This window comes from Pempheris klunzingeri, chromosome 2, assembly GCF_042242105.1.
Source record: "Pempheris klunzingeri isolate RE-2024b chromosome 2, fPemKlu1.hap1, whole genome shotgun sequence".
Taxonomy (NCBI): domain Eukaryota; kingdom Metazoa; phylum Chordata; class Actinopteri; order Acropomatiformes; family Pempheridae; genus Pempheris; species Pempheris klunzingeri.
In genome coordinates this window covers 25,249,924-25,271,816 of record NC_092013.1, presented here as the reverse complement: position 1 = coordinate 25,271,816, position 21,893 = coordinate 25,249,924, and the positions used below count along the sequence as shown (strand labels likewise).

The 21,893-nt window shown below is 38.7% G+C and overlaps 1 protein-coding gene across 1 annotated transcript in view; it reads right to left on the bottom strand.

Annotated features, from left to right (window-relative positions):
• Positions 1-6,105: 6,105 nt before the first annotated feature.
• pcbp4 (poly(rC) binding protein 4) overlaps positions 6,106-21,893 on the bottom strand; it is a 56,289-nt gene continuing 40,501 nt past the window's right edge. Inside the window, exons 12-13 of the mRNA XM_070843955.1 lie at positions 17,129-17,298; positions 6,106-6,526 (exon numbers count right to left, since the gene is read on the bottom strand). Of these exons, the coding sequence (XP_070700056.1) occupies positions 6,106-6,526; positions 17,129-17,298 (591 nt within the window). The remainder of the gene's footprint in view (positions 6,527-17,128; positions 17,299-21,893) is intronic.

The window sequence follows — 21,893 nt, the reverse complement described above, 5'->3', positions numbered from 1 at the left end:
GACAAAGACAAAAAACACTGCTGAAAAGTGGTCTGATAAGCTAACAAAGCCAAAGAGGTTAAACTCAGACAAGATACCTGCAAGACAGGTGAGGGATAGCAAAGTCTGGGGATTTATTGGTCAGTAAGTGGCGCTTTTATTGTGTTGATCTCTTATGACCCCATCATAACCACATTACTTGTGCACAAGTAAACACATTCTCTGTGTGTTCTTTACATGTTCATTCTGTGTGGCACAGGGATGGGTATTGTGGGACTGAAATAAATTTAAATATCAAGTAAATCTGGCTACAGTGCAAGCTGTGTTCAGACATAACATGGACTAAATGTTCAGCTCAGTTTGTGTCTTTTGTTTTCTCACAGTAAGTTTTCTGACTGACAAGTGTGTATGTTTGCTCAGACAGACTAGGAAAACTTACTTGGAACTTAAGTTTCTTCTATCTTACTCAGTGCCTGTGTGTTCATGCTAAGGTTAAGTGGCACATTTTATTCAAGTCGATCTGAACCCAACCAAAGTAGGTCTGTGTTTGTTTGCTTCTGCTAAAATATTTCTGTTGACCATATTTGGACTCATGGTGCCTCTTAATATCGCCTCACATGTGGCTGAACGGCAGCATTCACCTCAGAACAGTATCTTCGCATGCATTCTTTGCTCCCATTTGCTCATGACAATTGGAGGCAAACTTTGTGTGCCTTGGTAACTGTCACAGACAACCACAGGGATGTGTTTACAGTTCAGTTAAGAACTCCCCTTCAGGTATTTGGACTATTATATAGTTAAATGTACAGCAACCTACAGCATGCAATAAAAGGCAAACAGGTTTTATTGGTAAATTGTGTGTGTATCACGAATCTCTGACGTTACGTTTTGCCTTGCCTATTGAAGCTAATACTTGACGAAAAAAAACATAGTGTTATAAGTGGGATTTATTTATTGGAACATGACATGAATGACAAGAAATCAGAGAATCACAAAAACATTAGGCTGATATACAAACAGCAAACCTCCTCACCTCCACAAGGAAGTCCAAACTGAAATGGTTTACTCAGTGAATGACTTGTCATAATGTATTTTTTAGTGCAATACAATATTCATAACTGCCCATAACTTTATAACTTGCTCAGCACTTGGGTCAGGGTGAATATATGTGTTTGCAGCACAAGCTATGTGCGTACTTGTAGTACAACTTGGAATGAGAGCATTATATAATAAATTCCATAATAAAGTCAAGGTTTGAAAAGACTTGCTACATCCTACTGTCCTGAGGGTCTGATTCTGGCAGTACATTTACCCTGACGAGCAATTGTTTACTCTTTGTGTTTCCAGACAAACAATACCTTTCCTGGTTGTGTATTCAGCAAAGTGAGGCTCTATAATTATTTTCCACAAAAACAATGAAGGACTTCCAATTTAAAAATGAAAGTGAAAGAAATGAAAGTGGAGTCTGTGTTTTGCAATTTTCATGAATAATCGATTAATAGATTTCCAGCGAATTTTGCACTGCATGTGTAGATACATAAGACAAGACCCCTAGTCATAAAATGTATTCATTAAAAATCAGACCGAGGTAGCAGTGTGTGACTATTTCAGATTAAAGAAGGTTGGACATTGTTTCTGCTAAAATTCACGATTAAATAAATAATGGGTGGTAAAAATGGTAAATGGACTACACTTTTATAGCACCTTTCTAGTCTTCAAGACCACTCAAAATGCTTTAACACTTCTTTCTCATTCACCTATTCACACAAAAATACAGGAAACATATATAGGAAACTAATCATTCACACACACACACACACACACCGAAGCACAGCTTCAGGAGTAATTTGGGGTCCAGTGTTTTTCTGGAGGACACTTCGACATGAAGACTGGATCTTATAATACATTTGCTGTAGAGTTACCATCTAGATGGAACTCTTGTATGGCCTTCAGTGGGTGGTGCTTGCGTTTGGAGATGATTCAGTTGTTATCACATGAGGGATGGTCTCTGTGATAGCCCTCTTTGATCTTGCTACAACCACCTGGTATCACATAACCGATTCTCCATACTAGTCAACAACTCAACTGTCTCCCTTGACAACAAAGTAAATTCCAGCTCCAGGAAATTTCCAGTTAGTCAACCTCATACTAAGATTTTTTTTTATTACAAACTGCTGTGGTCAACAATAACATTTCAAGCTCAAGAAAATCATTGCAGATGTTTTAGAGTATGGCTCTGCAGCTGTGGAAAGACTCCTATCTATTGGTTTAGGTGTATATACTGTAAAGTACTCATCAAAAAATAATAATACTTGTGTTGTGATGTTGGGGCCAATCCGAGCATCTTTCATCAGCTAAAATTATTCTGATCAAATGTTGATCCTTTCTTCATTGAACTCTGCTGTATTTTGTGAGCTGTGCCACAGACAGATGTTTTTGCATAGACATCAATTCAAGTTAGACTCATGCCAATGGGACAAAAGACATGTAGAAACAACGAAAAAGATACAACCAAAAAAAGAAAGTAATGAAAACATTGAGTATGGAATGGACAGATAAGTGATATTATTTAAACATAATGGCAACAGTTCCGTTCCGTTATCTGACTTTATAAAAATAAGTGCGCTTGTTTATATGCCACACTAATGTCATTGTTTTTAAAAATGAAAAAACAAAAAACAAGGAACTCTATGCATCAACAACACATCAAGTTAAATATTAATATATTTGTTACAGCTGAAAAGTACACACACACACACACGTAAAGCCAATGTCTAGCCACTCATCCAGCTCTGTTAAGTATTGCTTTTAGTTCACACTGTGAGTAAAGATGGAATCAGTGCAATGATAGCTACTACAATATACTAGACACTGACACAGTCAGTTGGTTATATCTGTAAGTGTGTGTTAAACTAATCATGAACAGCTTTGTCTGCATTTTATTTGTGTGTGTTAGTGATGCCAAACAAACCTACAGCATTAGTTACTCTGACACTCTGGCAAGGTTAGTAAAGTGAGCTGAGCATCAGATTACCAAAAAAAAACCCCAAAAAACAACAACAAAGAAACAATGAAATTAAATAAACAATGCTTTCTACTTTCACACACAGAATTATGATAATTAGAATATCTCCAATCCTAATCACCAGAATACAGTAGGGATCCATATCCAACAGTAAAATTAAATTAGTCTGAAAATGCACTCAATTACTTACAATCAAACTCCCACTTAAATAAAAGTACAGTATTATCAGCAAAGAATTGAATAAGCGAATTAGTAGATGGAAGAATATTAAGTTGAGTATTGGAAGAAGTATTCAGAAGATTTACTGAAATAAAAGAACCAATACACATACATACAAGTAAAAGGCCTTCATTCAAAATCCAAAAAAGAAAAGAAGAGGAAACAAAGTTCTGATACACAAATCTGTGTTCACTTTTTAGACTTTTCTCTAATCTTTGATTTTTTGTTATTCAGTTATTGCACTGAATGGTGGTGGAGTAGAATTCAAAAGTGGCATAAAATGTAAACACACAAGTAAAGTACAAATATCCCAAATCTGTACTTGTACTACAGAACTTGGCTTTGCATCACTTATGTACAGTATTGACATATGGTGTATAATGAAGTTTCAATCCAAAATATGAATTAGCTATGATCTTATTGTGTATGCGTAGTCCAGTTTTGTGGGTGCTGAAAAGTGAAAAGAAGGGCAGCCATTTACAAACACACATCCCAGTTAGAATGTGTTTGTATGGTTTAAATTTTCCAAAGTGAAAGCACTACTTTAATATCTAACAAAAACATCCAGTTATTAGCATAAGTGGTGAAGTTATTCTTTTTTTCCCTAAAACAAAAAACTAATTTTGTTCACACAATTAAAAAATGTTGGTAAAAGAAAAATATTTAGTTTTCTGAAACTGTAAAGGTAATACTATCAATAAGTATAAATAAAATAATTTAAAACAACACGTCAAAAAATTACTATCAAACCTGTCGTATGTTTTAGAACAAATACTAAAAACAAAGAATAAGGCAGACAGGAAACAGAAAGGAAGACGTCATGTACAAGTAGACATCACTTTATACAAAGCTGAGGGGATATTTCATATTAGTCAATGAATATGAGAGTATACAATAGAATAAGGAGTAGGGCACAAAAGAGAGCAGGAAACAGACAAGGAGGGAAAAGCTGAATAGTCTATATGGCTTTTATAGGCTTTGTGGCCATAATAATGTTTAATATCAATATCATCGCGCAATAATAATAGTAGTAGTAGTAGTAAAATCACCCACCAAACCGCTGAACAGTCACTCTAATTAGGGCAGAGCTACAAACAAGTTATGATTAAAAGTCGTACAAAAGTGACTATTAGTGAGAGACATGAAGTGGGATTATTGGAAAACAATGATGTGGAAGCCTTATATACTCAGACTTTCTTGCCTTTTCATGTCTCTGTATGCACTTTACAGTATATTTATCTATGAGCTCATTCTTTCTTATCTTAATTCCAGGATGTTTCTTGAATCAAGAAGCATAGCTTTAAAAAAGCAGGGAAATTGCCTTTAAACTTACTAATAGATTCTTTAAAGGAAGCCACCAACAGTTGTTTTGGATTTTGTTGCTGGACAAAAGAAAACCAGATTGAAGATCTTTACTAAAAGAGCCTGAGAACAAATAACATTAAGCACATTTCTAGATGTAACTAATGAGCTAACAAGCTTTATACCTTTCGCTCACAACAAATGCAGATGACTTCATACGATAGATGATGGCTCATAAACCAAAACACAGGCAATATAGTCACACAGAAGCTGTGATTTTAGATGTAAATCGTGTCTTTGCATTTCATATTGTAGCTCACATTTTAGATTCAAAGTAGAATAGATCATTTTGGGTTGCAGTTTATGTTGGTGGTTTGTGATCCCATGTTTCTTAGCATTTTTATTTGCAAACCAAAATAACCTGATAATTTTACCTCTTAATTAATCACTGAGCATGTTCCATTGAATTTGAACTTTGATTGTTTCTTGTTTAGTTATAAAAATGTAATGTTACATAAAACCAATTTAAAAAGATTAAGTATTTATTATATGGTAACTCCCCTGAAGACTGTCAAGTATTAAGTACAGCAAAATGTATGTCATTCATCTTTAAAAGTATATTAGTTCATTTTAGGTGGACAGGCAAAAAACAAAACGAAAACGGTGGCAGGAATTTGAATGGGATATGTGCACATATCTCGCAGCATGCATGAAAATTTGACATGTCACATTGCTGTCAAATGCTTGTTTGATTACCTTTGAGCCACTGAATTTGCGTATGAGTTTGGCAGGAGGTTCTGAGTTAATTATGGCTGTTAGTATGAGTTTGCAGAGGAAATGAGTAGTTCTTTTTGTGGTAGTTTCTGATTTAACATATGAAATTGAAATCTCACCCCTTTGTTCTCTTGCCCTTTTAGTTGCTTTAGTTGCTCTCAAGGTTTTTACATGGGCCTAGGCCAGTCCTTTCTAGCTGCACTGTGCCATGCTAAGCCATGATGACATTACAGCCACACAGAGGGGAATAACTGTGTTGGTAGCAGAGCAGGCAAACAGTGGTCAGGTTGTGAAGAAGTGCAAGAGGACATGAGGAAAAGCAATGTATTTGCCCCATTAATGGCACTAAACCTCAATAAAAACAGGTCTAATCAAACTGATATGGACATATTCTGCACCATTTGGTAGGCAGATCAGTTGGAAATATAACAGTGAGGACAACAGACACAGTGACAGTGATCAGATGAAGAATTGCAGGCTTTTACTGTTGTTTGTGACCAGTGTACCTCCAACACGTCATCACAGTAAAAACCTTTACCTTGCTGTGCATAGCTCAGTTTGACTCACCAATGGAAAAACCCTATGTGTTGCTGTGCATGGCTTCCATGTCATCACATCTGAAATTATACATGTTCCAATTATCCCACCTTGACATTTTTGAGTGATTAAAAGAGAAAGGAATAAGAGGTGTAGAGGCAGAGAAATGGAGCAGAGGAAAGTAAAAGAAATAAAACTGCCCTTCCATCTAAAAACCAACCTGATTCCCAGAAGCTACCTCAGTGATGCAAACTAATCCATCTCCTTCATTAGTATGGAGCAAACTTCTGTCTCTCTGGCTTCTTCATCCCGTTGGTGGAAGAGATCTTGGCTGTGTAGGACGCCAGGGCTGCCGCTGCATGAGCAGGAACCTGAACGGATGCTGTCGCTGCTGTCTGCATCGAACCTGGTAACATAGGAGCCCTGATTGCAGCTGCTGCTGCTGCAGAGGCAGGAGGGGTGGTGAGTGCCAGATAAGGGATGGATTTCATTCCCAGGAGGCTGGAGAGGGGAAGGGCGTAGGGAGCACCACAAATGGGAGCGTGGGGCAGTGCAGCTCCCATTGCTGCCAGTGGGGAGGAGGAGGAGGACGAGGCAGAGGCAGGGGGGGCGGGCTGAGTGAAGCTCATGGTCAGGTCAACGGGACACGGCATGGAGGAGGACTGGACAGTGGATTTGGCGGTCTCTAAACTGGAGGAATGCAGGGATGGGAGGTGGGGAAGGAGAGATTGGGAGAGGAGATGGAGGGAAGGGAGGGGACGAAGGGTGAAAGGAGGGGAGGAGAGGGGTAAGGGAGAGGGAATTTTGGATGGAGAGGGGTCAGAGGGTTAAATAAAAGACATGTTAAAAAAAAAATCAAGATTAAAAGCCAAAAAGAAAATTAAAGCTAAACCAAAAAAAGAAAGTGTAAAAATGCAATAAAGGAAATGTGGCAAAAGAAAAATCACAAGACAGGTGTGTTTTGCTTGAGGTTGCGACAGATTATTGTAGGGGAGTTTGTTGTACAAATGAGGGATGTGCTCTATAAATTGGGGTGATGGCTTGGGAAGGGGCTTAAGGGAGGAGGGAACAAAATCATTATAGGTAAATTAGGATGGAAGCTGTGTCAGAGATAATGTTATTTCAAAAACAAAAAACAAACATAAAAAATCCAGCTTTTCTTTTAGAGAACTGAAGTCCCACTTCAGGGTTTAATATTTTGTTAAATATGTTCTCTTTCATTAAAAGATCATCAAAATGGATATCAATAATTACACTGGACATTAACATTTAAAAGCATTACAAACCAGAATTCAACAGTTACAGCTCCAGTGAGTTTTAGTCAAGAGTTGTTGAATGTCCATTTAACTTATGATCCTACAAATCCCCACTATTATTTTTCAGCTTATTAGAGAGACCTGTGGACCATGTGGAACTTCAAATCTCTAAATAAACATTTTTTTTAAATACTCAATCATCAATAGCATCAATAAGAAGTCAATAATGTTTTTTGCCAATTCATTTTTCAAGAGATACATTTTTCAGTGTCAGCATGATGACTTGGGAAAGATTATAGCAAAAAAGGCATATAATCCTGTTCTCATTGCCAAGTCGTCAAATACCACTGCAACCCCCCAGTGATAGTCCAGTGAAGGGTGGTCTGGGTATTATCGGATAATCCCTGATTAATTTGTAATTTAAAAAACGAAAAAAAAAAATTCAAAACCAAAATGGAAAAAAATGTTTTTGGTGTCAAAAACAAAAAACGGACCAAAAACGGTCTGTTTTTTGTTCTTGCCAATTCCTTTTATCATTATTATTTTTGATTGAAAAATGAAAGGTCTAAAATGAATGACAGAAGTCACATGGTTTTTGGTTTTATGTCTCCAAACCAAAAATGTCAGTCCTATTTTGCTTTTTGCAAGTGGGCAGACCAGAAGTGAAGTGTAACAAATTCAAAAAGAGAATAGAATAGCCATTCTATAAAAGTGTAACATTATGCAAACACATGAAACCTGAAGGCCCCAAGTAGTCCCAATTCCCACGGCGTTTTGTTGTAATTATAAACGCCGTCAGGTGTTATTTTAATGACAACTGCCATCAGGTGTCACGTACATGCCGTCTGATGCCATTTAAACGCCTATTGGCACTTGGCTCCATAGTGAAATGGATAAGACAATTATCTGATGTGTTGATGATCTTAGGTTCAAAACCCACTCTAGGTAGGACTTTGAAAATGTGCGAATGGTAAAATCTTCAATCTTTTCCACAGTTATCTTTACTGAAAATATTCAATCAATTCACATGATTAAAAACGACAGTCAAATCCAAATCCCAGTTTGGAATTTCAAGAATTTTATTTTTCAATAAACTTTAAACAAACAAACAAGAAAAAGTGTTTAGTGAGACAGTGGTTCGAAACTTCTAATTTAACCTTGAAACAACAACTTATGTACTTTAGGGTTATTGTTCAGGAAATATTGGCGTGAAAAATTTGGTTAAAAACATTTGATATTCATAGCCATGCCGACCACACAACCATATACATTATAGATAGACTACAGATAAAACTTCTAATTAATGAATGTGCATAACTATTACTGCAATGTAATCGAGACTTCTAACCATGGTATCAACATACATCTAGTAATGCACTTGGACACATCATCAGTGATAGTACCTGGGGTCCTAGGGGTTTTTGGGTATTTCAACTGCAGACCCCCTCACCCAGGTGATCAGTTCCGAGCCTGTGTCCACAGCTTGACTACAGCTTGACCCTTGTGATCCACTGCCACCTTGAAGTCTTTTCTGTAACCTCTGAGGCTCCGCTATTGGTGCCCAGTGATGCCCAGGAGACTGTAGGCTTTGCACAGTGATTTTCTTGCAAAGCCCCTCTGACTTTGATGCCAGACATGTGCATTTCTGTGGCATTTCTCCACTAGCTCTGAGTATTTTGCCTTCCTCCTCTTGCTGACGTCCTCCATCCATGCTCTGAAACAATGTTTCAGAAAACAGCACGTCTGTCAGGAATCTGAGCTACCTTCCCAGGTCCACCCTTAACTTCCAGAACATGTGCTCATCTAGGGAAGCCCTCCAGGGGTCTTGGTTGGTGGATGGTGATGGAAGCAACATCTTTTAGCGTGGAGTCAAAGATTTTTCCAAGGCTCTTTACAAATCTTTTCAATGACAAATGGGATTTGGGTACCTCCGCGCGATAGGTGGACCTTCCCTCTCTTCAGAACCAAGGACCTGGATTTTGCTGGCTTGAAACACATCATAGCCCAAGTTATCAATCTCTCCAAGCTTGAAGGATCCATTTGCTTCTTGGAACTGATGAGGTTGTTACAGTCATGTAATTCATGAAAAGCTCTAATGGGGGTTGCTTGACTTCCAGACTTGTTTACTTAGCCCAGTAACTCGGCACTCCACCTCAGCTGACTTGACTAGCATGTTCATAGCAAGGGAGAAGATAATAACTGAGATGGTGCATTCTGTGATAATCTGCTCTCCAGTTGATGCCACTCAGTTGAGATAGTCCCAGATATGAATCTCAGATTGAAATTGCAATAATAATCCATTATATGGCTCTTAATGTTGCTCGGGAGATGGTGCCGCAGCAGTGCCATCTCCACTAGTTTGTGTGGAATGGAGCCATATGCCTTGCACAGCAAGGTCTCCTTTCCCTTCTCATGTCTCTCTAATCAGCTGTGCCTCTCAGTGGCTGTTACCACTCTGCTGTGTTCAAGGAAGTCTGGAAAACCTGGGATCCCTCCCTTCTGCACAGAGGAGTTTATTCAGGAGATACTCTCTCAGTCACTGGGCTACGTTACTGAAACACATCTTCCTTTCAACGCTAAGCAGCGATATGGTCCTAGCCACAGACATCCAGCACACATCTCTCTCTCACCACTGTGATTGCATGCAACAAAGATTTATGTTCTATATATGAAAGGTCTCTGGTTCAAAGTTTGATGTGACCTATATCTAAACAAATAATCAGAACTCTTACCTCAATGTATTTGTGATTTATAACCACAGATATCCAGCAGGGGTATTTCCCCACTGATGTGACAGGATGTATGGTTGTGTGGTCTTCATAGCTATGAATGTCAAATTTTCCACCTAATTTGTCACCAAATATTTTCTATATAAGTACATAAGTTGTTGTTTCAAGGTTAAGTCAGAAGTTTTGAACCACTGTCTCACTGTCTATTGAACACATTGAGTTTTTTCTTGTTTGTTTGTTGAAGCTTATAGACAAAAAAATTCCAATCTTTTGGTTGGACTTTAATCATATAAAATGATATCATAATATTTTCAGTAGGATAACTGTGGGAAAGACTGAAAAAATTTTACCATTCTATTCTGTCCTCTTGGATCCTTTAAGGATTCTTGAATCCTTAATTTTGAATTCCTGAATCGTTGGGTCTCTCTCTTAATTAAAGAGTTTGGTCTTGATTCGTTCTTTATGGAGATAACACTGCCATGAATTGGCACTATAGAAATACAGATTGATTGATTGAGATTGATTTTGAATTTGTTACACTTCACTTTCGGTCAGCCCACCTGCAAAAAGCAAAACAGGACTGTCGTTTTTGGTTTGGAGACATAAAACCAAAAACCATATGACTTCCGTTTTTTGTTTTAGGCCTTTCGTTCTTCAATCAAAAAGGAATAACGATAAAAGCAATTGGCAAAAACAAAAAATGTTTTTGGTTGTTTTTTTATTTTTTTGATTCTTTCCATTTTAGTTTTGAAACAAAAAACAGATTTAGGATTTTTTGTTTTTAAATCACAAATGAATTACAGATTATCCCAGGGGACCCAGGGGTAGGTAAAGCAGTAGCTCTGAGCGTCTAAAATTGCCACAAATGGGTGCCTTGTGCATTAGTATTGGATGCCAAGGGGAGTGAGAAATCTGCAATATTTAATGACCTGGGAATAAAAATGGATTGGGATACATTATCTGGATAATGACATTTGATGACAGACCTTTGCATTTATTCTGCAGGTATTAGGAACTGTCCACCACCTTTCATTAAACATAATAGTCTTGAAATCACATGTTGCATAGCTTTACTTTTTGGGCTAGAAATAAAACAGTTTTTGGTGAGTAATCAATTTCCTAAACATTTTGTGGTAAACAATGTGACCCACTTTAATTCTGCTCTATGGCGTGTACTGTGTGTATGTGTTAGTGATGCGCAAGTCAGGATTTTTTAATACCACCCATTATAAGAGCCAATTCACACTGCCAAACCCACAAATCAACCGACTGAATTTGAGCTGATGGGCAAACTTCCAACTTATGCATTAGAGTGGCACAATTGTATAATATAATAATGAGTGGACAGACAATACACTGATGGTAGACATGGTAAAAACATTGTAAAAGTGAGTGTGTGTTTAAAAAGGTGATATGATATACCAGTATTGATGATAACCATGATATATCAAATATAAAATGTTGATATCATGTTAAAAATACACATGATATGTGTAAGTAATCCAGTGCCTCTGAAATAATAAAAACAGATACACACATACATGGTGTAAAGCCCTGACACAGCAACTACCTAGCTAGCCAGCTACTACAACAGCATGTGGCTGACATTTCAGCTGCACAAAAAACACAGACAGATGTAATTTATTTACCAAAAAGGAAACAAAATGTACAACAAACAAAATGAAGATGAATGTGACAGATAGCGTTATTATCATCATTATTTTAGCTGTAATAGCTGAGAGTGAAATGATGAGCTGGACATAAAATGTAAGATGAGAGATGATTGAGAGGTTATTGGCCAATTTCAGCGTGTTATTTTGCAGTCTACACTGCAAAGAAGCATTTATAAACCTTAAACTTATATTATTTGGGCATGAATGTCATTACTCTTTTTATGTCAAGTCACGTCAGATCCATTATTTCCCTGTATAATCTTGTCATTTGATCCTAACTATGAAGCTATAAGTAAAACACACTTATAAACACTGTCTATAAACAAATAGAGAAATGAATCCATCCTACTGATATTATGGCTCATTATGAAGGAAAGTAAACCTTTTTCCATGCCCACCATGGATAGCAGTTAAAAGTAGCATATTAGCATTCAAATTACATTTATATGAATGACCTCAGAGCCACATGACACATATTTTAGAACCAGAAGTTGATTCTAATGGAAATAATGTCTGCCATTTTCCACACTCACAACGGCGGAGCCGGAGTAGCTCAGGTGAACAGAACAAACTATACGCTACATAGTATACACAGCTTAAAACAAAAACACAGGAGATACCAATTCACTATTCTCACTATACTTTTCTACTTTAGTACGTTTAACTTACCTGTAAAACAGGAAAAATAATGAAGAAGAGAAAACCTGCTGCTGATCATCTAGTTGGTTTGCCGAAATAACAATGTTATGTCATTTTCAACACAAAAACAGACTTGAGGTACTTCACTATTCTATCCCTATCACTGTTGTTGTCCTTTTTCTGGCTGCTCCCTTCCGGGGTCCGGGGTCGTAGATTTTGGGGTTAGTTTTTTACACCGGATGCCCTTCCTGACGCAACCCTCGCCCATTTTTGGTAGCCGGGACTGGGAGGGAGTCAAATCTGGGTTCCCCAGGCCGATGGCATGCGCAATTATCCACTGCGCTACCGGCCGGATGAAATTAAGAGTCTGTGATTGCAAATAAACATGAGGCAGTGAGCTGCACTTCATTGCCACTTATTAACTGGTTAATTATTTAATTGTATTAATTTGATTTCATATTTTAGACCCCATTAAAAGAATAAAACCATCTTTACGCAGTTCAGCAACATGGAGCAAAAGTTGTTACACCCATAAAGGTAATTGATGACATGGCTTCACTTTGGATTTGGGGTGAAACTCTTGCATTTCCTCTCCAGTGCACATGCACATGGTGGCAGGGGAGAATATAATGAAAAACATGCAGAGATGTCTGTGTAGGTTAGAGTTCAGAAAAGCAGATGTTGATGGTATTGCCAGGTTTCTGTCCGTCCATGCAGGACAGGTGAACGAACAAGGGGGCTTCCAAGTCCTGCTTTTCATTCCCTGTGTCACTCCTAGCCGGTATTCTATCCCTATCACTATTACCTTAATATACACTGTATCACTTATACAAAATAAAGGATTACAGTGAGTTGAAAAAAATGCGACCACATACTTTGTGTGAGTAACACGATGTTGTTTACTTTGTAGTATTTAGCTGCATTTGTGGCAAGGACCTTTCTTCTATTCAATCTGTCCCTCCAGACGAGCTAGCAAAAGAGAGTTGGACACGTCCTAAATGCACTTAAGACCTTGCGGTATAGATTGTTTAAATAAATAAATAAAAACACAATCTAAAAAAATCACTTGCCACTGCATGTATCACAGTGTAGTCTGGGTAATGATGGCAAATGGTTGTACATGTTTTCGCCTTCATTCCGTTGAAAATCATGTCATCTGTTCAGCCTTTTCAATTTGATCAAACTGTTGTCGTATGATAAAAGGCATTCCAATATTAATAACGTAAATTACAGAGATTAGCATCTACCACCATCAAGTCCTTTACAGGTTGCAGCCAGAGACACAGGCAGACACCAGGATGTGGTTTAGCTTGCAGCACTTTTATTTCTGTATTTAATATAAACAAACCAGCATATATTCCCTCTCTCAAGTCTGTCTGCACTAGGGGTGTGTTACGAATGTTGGTACATCATTGTTACATCAATATTCTTTTATATAGTAATCTTTCTAATCAACAAGATTGAAATGTATGGAATTACACCAATTTGTGTTCTTGCATTATTTGGCATATATCTGATTACACCACAATATCTGTACGAAAACTATGTTGTGTTTCTATCATACCATTTTGTATTGGCCTCAATCAGTAACTTGAAGTCCTCTAATAAAAAAAATAGAATGTGGTGTAAAGTTTTCCATCAAGTTTTGAATTTTACTTTCCTACTTCAGGTGAAAGTGTTTGTAGTTAAAGACAGTGGAGGAGTGAGGGTTGTGTAGTTTTTAGCTGTAATTAGTCTCTTTGTATACTACAAATGATGACAAATATTCTTACTAGATTTTGCCATCCATGTGGCAAGATGGCCCGCATGAGTGACTGTGAGTTTTCCTCCTGCTTTTTCCTACGTTTGGGTTATCTAACTACTTATTTTAGTGTTATTTTATTGTTTGTTTTTTTTTATCAGAAGGTGTTAAAGTATGCAGCCCAAAGTCTTCATGGTTGCTTTGGCCCTTCTGCTGTTTTTTTGCACTTTTTACTACCATGGGGACCCCGTGAGTGGCAATGGCCCAGTTGTTTAGAGTAGGGATCAGCTGTTGGAGCACCGTAACACAGCGGTGCTGCCCCAGAGAAGGGTTGAGCACCGTGCCAGGAGGAAATACAGACCCGTCCTCCCATCCTGTTGCGACACAACTGTGTGGGAGGAACTTTGTGATCCCCACGGAGAGGACATTGACAGTCTCACAAACTGCATAACAGACTATATCAACTTTTGTGTAGAAAACACTGTGCCTGCCAGGACTCTATGGTGCTTTTACAACAACAAGCCGTGGATTAATCCTGATAAGGAGGAGCTAATGCCAGAGAGGAACCACCTCCGGATCAGTGCGGGGAAAACCAAAGAACTGGTGGTTCCAGTGAGCATCCAGGGAACGGACATTAAGATGGTGATATCTTAAGTACCTGGGTGTTCACCTACACAATAAACTGGACTGAGATGACAACTCAAATGCACTTTATAAGAAAGGGCAGAGCAGACATTATCTGCTCAGGAGGCTCAGGTCTTTTGGAGTGCAGGGGGCACTCCTTAAGACCTTCTATGACTCTGTTGTGCCATTAGCCATTTTATATGGAGTGCTCCGCTGGGAGAACAGCATCACAGCTGTGGACAGAAAGAGACTGGACAAGCTCATCAAGAAGGCCAGTTCTGTCCTGGGTTGATTCCTTGACCCAGTGGAGGTGGTGGGAGAGAGGAGGATGATGGCAAAGCTATCATCCATGAGACTGAACGACTCCCACCCCATGAAGGACACACTGACAACACTGGAGAGCTCCTTCAGCAACAGACTCCTCCACCAAGTGTGTGAAGCAGCGATAGCGCAGGTCCTTCCTCTTGACAGCTGTCAGACTCTATAACCAGCACTGCTCCAAGAAGACCACACATGCACAAAAAACTCACTAATGGCAAATAATGGCATGACAATGTACACCAATGTGCAACAACCTCATTCTGTGCAATATATTTATTCATCTTTTAACTCACTACACAATACTTTTTCTCCCCCCTCTTTTTTTTATATGTTCATAATTTTTTATATCTCCTCCTGTCTGCCGTAATGTTGTAAATTTCCCCGTTGTGGGACTAATAAAGGAATATCTTATCTTATCCTATGTGAAGGCTTCATTAGTTGCATAGGTTAAGTCAAACAAATAGTATCATTCTTTCATAACTTAACAAAAAAATCCTGGTTTTGGGTCTTATGAATATGTCTCATATTACATGGTCGATGCTTGACAGGCTGGACTGAAGAATCCACAGTCATTCCATGGCCATGGAGAAATTGTAATGATATTTAAACTGTTTGGTCTAAACTGTGAACTGTATAATTGTACATGTGAATTCCTTTCAGCAGGAGCATGTGTTATGCACAGCTTAACAAAGTAGGATATTATACAAAAATGCTGATGGTAAAAAGTTTTTGCACACTATACCCTGATACAATATATAAACGTGTTTCATTCCATTTATGGAATATTGAGTGTCTTGCCTAGAATTTAAAATAACTGGTAATGTGGATTGAACAACACTGGTGTGTACGTCATGTGTTTCTGATGATGCAACGACTTGAAATGTGAAAACCACTGTGATCTGGATGGTGTCTCTTGTGACTGTGACTTGTGATGTGTGTTTGTTTCACTCTTATGTCCATGCCTGGGTTTTAATCTGGCACACAGTGATTAAATCAATTTGCTCATGTCCAATCATGAATTTGCATATTCACTAACTTGTTTTAAAACTGCCTTGCAATCTGTGTCTCTTATGTTGAGATCCTGATTACATGGGTGGACGAATTACATAGGTGGATGAAGGAGAAACTAACTTGTTCTCTGCAGTAAATGTAGAGCTTAATTTCTATTTATCTTGTAATGACTCACGATAAATGCGATAAATTACTATTACTATGTGGTGAGTGCACTTGTGCTGCAATGTTGCCCAATTCAACCCATGATAAAAACAAAAAAATAAAAAGTTAAATTCCCCTTGCTGCCATCATGATACCAAGCCATGTTACTGCTGTGTGTCAGATTCTGCAGGAAATTCATAATTGGCTACATAAAAATGAAACGTATTAATAATATAAAATCAATATCACCCAGATTTGCCCTAATATTAAACAGAATCATGTTCAACCGGGCCTCACAGCAAGAGGGTTCCAGGTCGAATCCAGCTTTGACCCAGCATGTTCTGTGCTTGCGTGGGCTTTCTCCGGGTACTCCGGCTTCCTCCCACAGTCCAATGACATACAGGTTAGGTTAATTGGTGACTCTAAATTGCCCATAAGTGTGAGTGGGAGCATGAATGGTTTTATGTCTCTATGTGTCAGCGCTGTGATTGACTGGCGACCTGTCTAGGGTGTACCCCGCCTCTCGCCCAAAGGACATTTTCCTGATAATACTTACACACATTTTCATTAATTCCAGAGTTTGTAAGAGAGTATTTCTTAAGTGTGGTACTTTTACTTAAGTAAATTATCTGAATATTCCTCCAACACTGACCATAAATAGTGACAACCCTGTGTTATGGTTACATGTAATGATGGCTGTATTGTTAGGGTTGTATTGTTGGTGACCATCGCAAATGCAATGCAAATGGTGAATTTTGTGCTACATGTTTTTACTTCATCATCATCAGCAATTAAGTGCATGAATTGATTACGCATAATAATTTCAGGAAGAAAACTTGACAGACTAATATTGTCTGTGGTCTCGACTCAGAGTGTTAATTAAAAAAAGTTATCAGACTTTCAGGAAGAAAACACCTATCAAGGAAATATAATACATTTGAATTCCTGGTTTCCTGGTTTATGAGGGAAGTTATTGAAAGAGAAATATTTGCTTTGTCTTGTTTGCCTGTCAGTTCTGACATTAGTAGCAAAGTTTGTACTGAGTATTGTATGCATGTATTTTGACATCATGTGGTTCTGAGGTAGATTTTGAGGCATTGTGACAGACGGCAGTTGTTGTTCCCAGATCCTTCCCTTTCAGTTTGGATGCTTACCATGAAGTGATCAAGTACTGAGCCAGGTTGATGGCTATCGGTGTGCCGGAGATTGTGACATGACGGTCACTGGTGTTGTCAGTCTGACTACCGATCTTGATCTGAGCCCCTGACACCTGCCGTATCTCATTTATCTTGGTGCCCTGGCGACCAATGATTGAGCCAATCAGCTGTAGGGAGGATAAGACAGAATATTAGGAATAGAAACATTTTTAAGTGAAGACTGTATTTTCAATAAATGTTTTTGCTGTCACGTTGTTGTTGGTACTTTTCTTAGAACAGTCAGTTATCAGGTCTTTCTGTGTGTCTGTCAGCCTATGTAGCAATTAACCTCTCTCCATTTAAATGAGTGTGTGCTGATTTTTTGTGTCTATTTTGTGTAAATTCTTATTCAACATACTTTTCAAAAATGAGCAAGCATTTTAACAGTTGTTGAGATATTTCATTCAAAACTACAAAAATAGAACAAACGTAAATGGTGGCTCTAAAGAGAAAAGTATGATGATCACCAATTCATTAGGATTCATCAATTCAGTGCCTGGGAACTATGAACAGCAGTAAAAAAAACTGTGCCAATACATCCAGTAAATGTTGAGATATTTCACAAAACAAGTGATCTATTGATGGTGCTACAGGAAAAAGTGTAGAAGTGTTGACAATAAAGGCACTCTAACATCCATTTCCCTGTCACCTTATGCTCACTTAAACAGATGTAATTAAACATGTGTCCATCACAATTGATATAGAGGGGTGGACTAAATATTAGAAACAATTTGAATGAACTCTTCTCAGTCACTTTCAACAACTACAAAAACTGAATATTATTACCTTAATAAACCTTGCTTTTTTACAGATGGATGGACTCCTGAGCCTACCTACACCTACCTACACCTTTGACTCTCCATGTTTAAGATATATACTGTAAGTATTTTGTGATCTGTAAAAATAAAAACACCAGATATTAGAAGGGCACTGGGAGGGGACATCCACTAGGGCTATTAATTGTTTATTCATGAGTTGGATCCTGATCCGCTTTAAAAGTTCTTCCTTGGACACCACCAGGTTTCATGAAGATTGGGCCAATAGTTTTTCTGTAATCCTGGTTACAAACACAAAAACAGCATTGGCATCGAAAACAGTCCAGAAATTTAATATATGAATTTGTGTCTCTCTTTTTGTGTCCGTGAGCAGAATTTCAAACTAATGTATTTATATGGGATTATCTTTTTGTGTCTGCATGACGTCTTCTTTCCTGTCAGTAGGTCTTCTCTAGGACATGGGAGCACAGAAGCTGTGTTATTATTTCTCATTTTATGTATGCTTTTTAACAATAACTGCTACATTGACTAAACTCCAAGTCTGCCTTAAGGACATAAAGTTCTGTGTGACAAGCAGTTTTCTGTAAAAACTGAAGTTATTGTGCTTGGCCCAAAACACCTTAGAGACACATTTTCCAACAATATAGATACAGGCATTACTCTGGCCTCCAGCACCACTGTAAGGAATCTGGGAGTTATCTTTGATCAGGATTTGTCCTTTAACTCCCACATAAAACACATTTCCAGGACTGCCTTTTTCCGTAATATTGCTGAAATCAGGCCCATCCTGTCTATGAATAATGCAGAAAAATTAGTCCACGCATTTGTCATTTCAAGGTTGGACTATTGCAACTCGTTATTATCAGGCTGCCTCAAGTCCTTAAAGTCTCTCCAACTGATCCAGAGTGCTGCTGCTCGTGTACTAATGAGACCTAGCAGAAGAGATCATATTTCTCCTGTACTACCCCACTAGAGCACTGTGTTCCAAGAATGCAGTTGGTTTCCAGTTCAACTCATAACTTTATTGCCATATGGAACAACTACTAATCCAACATACAAACGTTACCTCGTGCCTGATCATGTCTCCTCTACTTTCTTTTGGTTCCTACCAGACCACCACCTTTCTTAACCCCTGTGTAGCCATAGTGACACCTAGTGGTCGGAGTGTTAAGCTATCTAATCATCACATCCCCCTTTCTTTAAGGTAATAACAAACAAGTACTGTGTCAGCAATTATTAACCTTACATTTCTTTTTACATTTTCAACCATGTCATAACATCTGGCTTCAATATATTCAGCATGAACAAACCAACATGGACTTTTCAACCTGCTTTCTTTTTATGTTAAAATCTCACGTTACAAGTCAGGTTTTCTGATTTCCCTTGCAGATCTTCTGACTGCAGGTTGAGTTGGAGTCTGTGTGCTGTTGTTACAGTCAGTGTGTGGTGAAAACGCTGACTCAGACTCGGTGTGTGATTCACTGGGCGCTTCTGGTGTCTTCAAAAGACTGCAACGATTCCTTCTGAGGATTTGTCCTTCTTCAGTGCTCACTGTGAATGATCTTGGTGCAACTTCTTCAAGAACAGTGGCTTTTGTTCTCCATCCATCAGGACCTTCAATCCTGAGTATGTCACTACATGACAGTAATGGAAGCTGCTTGGCTGTTTTGTCATTGAATGACTTCTGCTTCATCTTTTGTTGTTGTAGTTTTTGTTTCAGCTTTGGGTGCTCTTTTTGTTTCGAGTAACTTGGCAGTTTTCGATTCAGGAGTAGTTCAGCAGGTGATAGTCCACACTCAAGGGGTGATGCTCTGTAGCTGAGTAGAGCAAGATATGGATCTGAGTTACTGTCATCAGCCTTTTTAAAGAGTTGTTTGAGAATGTGGACTCCTTTCTCAGCTTTTCCATTTTATTGACGATAATGTGGACTTGAGGTCACATTCTAGAAGTGATACTGCTGTGCAAACTCTCGCCATTCTTTGCTGTCGAAGCAGGGTCCATTGTCATTCACTACTGTGTTTGGAATACCATGTCTGGCAAAGATGGATTTTGCATGTGTTATGACACAGGTTGATGTACTTGTCAGCAGTGCCATTTCAGTAGTAGTAGTAGTAGTAGTAGTAGTATGACCACTAAATAGTTTTTGCCCTTGAAGTGAAACAAATCCATTCCTACTTTGTACCATGGTACAGGTGGCACAACTGTCACTACCATTGGCTCTTTGGTCTGCTTGTTTTTGTGTGTCTGGCATGTTTCACACTTGTTTATCTGTCTTTCAATGTCTCTGTTTATTCCAGGCCAGAAAACACTGTCTCTTGCCCGTCTTTTACATTTCTCGACACCAAGATGACCTTCATAGATTCCCTGTAAAATGTCCTGTCTCAGTGTTTGTGGAATGACAATTCTGTCTTGTTTCAATAACAGTCCATCAATTACACTCAGCTCACCTGTGATGTGGTAGAAAAGTGGACAGGATCCTACAGGCCATTCATTCTGCAAGTTTGTGATGACACTCTGCAGTTCTGTGTCTTTTGCTGTTTCCTCAGCTATTTGTTTGGACTTTGTGTCTGATACAGGAAGTGCAGCTGATATCATGTTGACATGAATTTGCACTTCCTCCTTAGTGGTATTCACATTGTTCACTGTGGGTGCTCGTGAGAGAGCATCTGCAAGGACCAGGTGCTTTCCAGGCGTGTAGATCAGCTCAAAGTCATATCTTTGCAATTTCATCATGAGACGCTGAATCCTTGGTGACATCTCATTTAGATTCTTTTTGATGCTGGAGACTAGTGGACGATGATCTGTCTCCACTGTGAAGGTGGGTAGCTCGTATATGTAGTTGTGGAACTTTTCTAGGCCAAACACGAACCCAAGACACTCCTTTTCAATCTGAGCATATCTGCATTCAGTTTCTGTCATGGACCTGGATGCATAGGCCTCTGGTTTCCAGTGTTCATCTTCAACTTGCAGAAGCACTGCGCCTATTCCATCCTTGGAAGCATCTGTTGACAACTTTATTTTCTTTGTTGTGTCAATGAATGCCAACACAGGTGCTGTTGTGCGTGTCTTTTTGAGTGTTTTCCACTCCTGCTCATGGTTTGCTGTCCATTTGAACTCATTCTCTTAGCGCAGGAGCTCACATATGCAGGATGTCTTTGCAGATAAGTTAGGAATGAATTTACCAATGAAGTTAACCATCCCATCACGCGTAGCATGCCTGTTTTGTCTTTCGGCCTTGGCATGTCTTGTATGGCTTTGATTTTTTCTTGGTCAGGTTGTACACCTTGTGCAGAGAGCTTGTCTCCAGGGAAAACAACCTCTTGAACTCCAAACTGACATTTGCTCTTGTTGAGCTTCAGTCCATACCTTTGTATGTGTTCCAGTACTGTTGTTAGCCTTTGATTGTGCTCTTGAACTGTGGAGCCCCAGACTATAATGTCATCAACATAGGCCTAGACACCATCCACTCCCTCAATGATGTGCTCCATCGCTCTGTGAAAGGTGTCTGATGCCAATATGATCCCAAAGGGCAGTCCGAGGAAACAATATCTGCCGAATGGCGTGTTGAAAGTGCAATACTTTGTGCTGCTTTCATCCAGTTTCAGTTGCCAAAAACCTTGAGATGCATCAAGCTTTGAGAAGTATCTGGCACCTGCCATCTCACTTGTGATTTCTTCACGCTTGGGTGTCTGATCACGTTTGATGTTCTTGTTGAGATCTTTGGGATCCATGCAAACTCTCAGATCACCATTTTCTTTTTATTCACGCACACCATGGAGTTTACCCAGTCTGTCGGTTCTTCAACTTTTCTTATTACTCCCAGTGTTGTCATTCTGTCCAGCTCTTTCTTTAGCCGATCTTTGAGTGGTGATGGAACTCTTCTTGCATTTTCTTTCAGTTGGATTTTGTATGTGAAGGGTAGCACACCAAACCCTTTAAACACATCA